The sequence below is a fragment of the Condylura cristata genome, unplaced genomic scaffold, assembly GCF_000260355.1.
Source record: "Condylura cristata isolate star-nosed mole 26May11 unplaced genomic scaffold, ConCri1.0 scaffold00011, whole genome shotgun sequence".
In the NCBI taxonomy this organism is placed as follows: domain Eukaryota; kingdom Metazoa; phylum Chordata; class Mammalia; order Eulipotyphla; family Talpidae; genus Condylura; species Condylura cristata.
The window spans coordinates 23,084,669-23,086,323 of NW_004567112.1; the positions used below are offsets into that span (position 1 = coordinate 23,084,669).

The 1,655-nt window shown below is 50.8% G+C and overlaps 1 protein-coding gene across 1 annotated transcript in view; it reads right to left on the bottom strand.

Annotated features, from left to right (window-relative positions):
• KIF11 (kinesin family member 11) overlaps positions 1-845 on the bottom strand; it is a 37,904-nt gene extending 37,059 nt beyond the window's left edge. Inside the window, 1 exon segment of the mRNA XM_012723467.1 lies at positions 769-845. Within this exon segment, the coding sequence (XP_012578921.1) occupies positions 769-845 (77 nt within the window).
• Positions 846-1,655: the final 810 nt, after the last annotated feature.

Genomic DNA, 1,655 nt, shown 5'->3' on the forward strand with positions numbered 1-1,655 from the left:
AAAATTGACACACAAAACACTAAACTGCGAGGGCCTCTAAAAAGCTGAGTAAATCATCTCTGAACATTAGTTTTTTACAGATATATTCTTCCTTCTCTAGACCATTTTTAAATTGGGTAGATATGCGAAAGTCAGGGGAGAGTTGAATTCCACCTATGATAGCAGGAAAAAGCTGTCACCCTAGGCATAGGGAAGACCAAGGAACAGCACAACTAGACAGCTATCTATAGTGATTTAAATCATCTCCTTGATCTTTCAAAAACATAAGCTCATTCTGACCTAACTTTCAAAATTTAAATACACTGATGGTTAGCAGAGACTAAGAAAAGGTTACATTTGGGATCAAGAGAACAAGAAACTAATTTTTGGAGGTAATGGAGAGGATGATATTCTCAACATAAATTATAAAACATCTTGAAAATCGGTATACAGTCTTATTTCCAAATTAACAAGCTGCAAGGCGTGACATTTAGAAGTGACACCTACATCTTTGTCACTTCTTTTCAAAGAACACACTTTTCACAAAGAAGGGTGATCGATTTTGATAGCCGTTTGAACTATACCCTTCAAATCAAATATCCTTTCTTCTGAAAAACACACTCATTTACTCCGCACGGTAAACTGGTATCGTTTTATCGAACAGAACGCGAGGACTCGGAAACACGAAGGTTTGGGTCTCTCCAACATTGCAAAGTTCCTGTCGCGGGATCGCGCAGGAAGACCAGCAGCAAAGCCCCGACGCTCGGGATCCTGTCAGGCTCTCCCTACCTGCACCTCACCACCACCTGGATATTCTTCCCCTTCTCTTCTTTCTTCTTCGCGGAGGAATTCGGCTGGGACGCCATGACGAGCCCCGCCGAAAACTCGGGCCTGGCCGCGGACTCGGGTGCAGTGGGCGCGAGGGCTTGGCGGCCGGCGCGGGCGGCGATGTCCACCACCCCTGCGGGCTGCGGGCGTGGCCGCAAGCGGCTCGGCGTCCCGCTCTCCGCTGGGGGCACTGGCTAGCCCCGGCGTAAGCCCCGCACCACCCGGAGTCTCAAAATCACCACTGCCGAGTCTCCCGGAAGGCCCGGAAACCCAGCAACGATTCGGCGCCTCAATTTGAAAAAGGAGCCTGGACGCCCGGCCAATGGCAGCGCGGCCGCGCAAAGCACCATGGTACGTGGGTCGTCACCAGATCCCCACCCTCGGGGCGTGGCCCGCGGCGGAGTGTCAACAAGTGGTGCTGCGCCTCCGCCCAGCCTCGGTGAACTCTGCACTGGGACTCTTGAGCCGCCTTACTCAAATTACGTGAAGGCTCCAGACTAATATGACTTTATCTGCAAAATGGAACCGACAGCAACGACCGTTTCAGAGAGTTACAGGGAGAATTAATGAGGTAGTGAGGGTAAGTAGCTTAGACTGGCACGTGGGAGCACGCAAGAAACTGAGTGGCCGTGATTACTAGACATTTGCAAGAAAGTGCAGCGGGAGCACACAGGGCAGAGGTCTCAGACAGCTGATTTCCGGAAAGCAGCGTCCAGAACAGTCTTGAGAAATAATTAGGAAGCCTTAGAAGTGAGGCTCCGCGGCAGTCTTTTGCCCACCCGTGACTATGCAACTGCTTCTTTTCACTACTCTTTCTGCAGGGCAGCAGCCTCCTGCCTGCCCGTGAC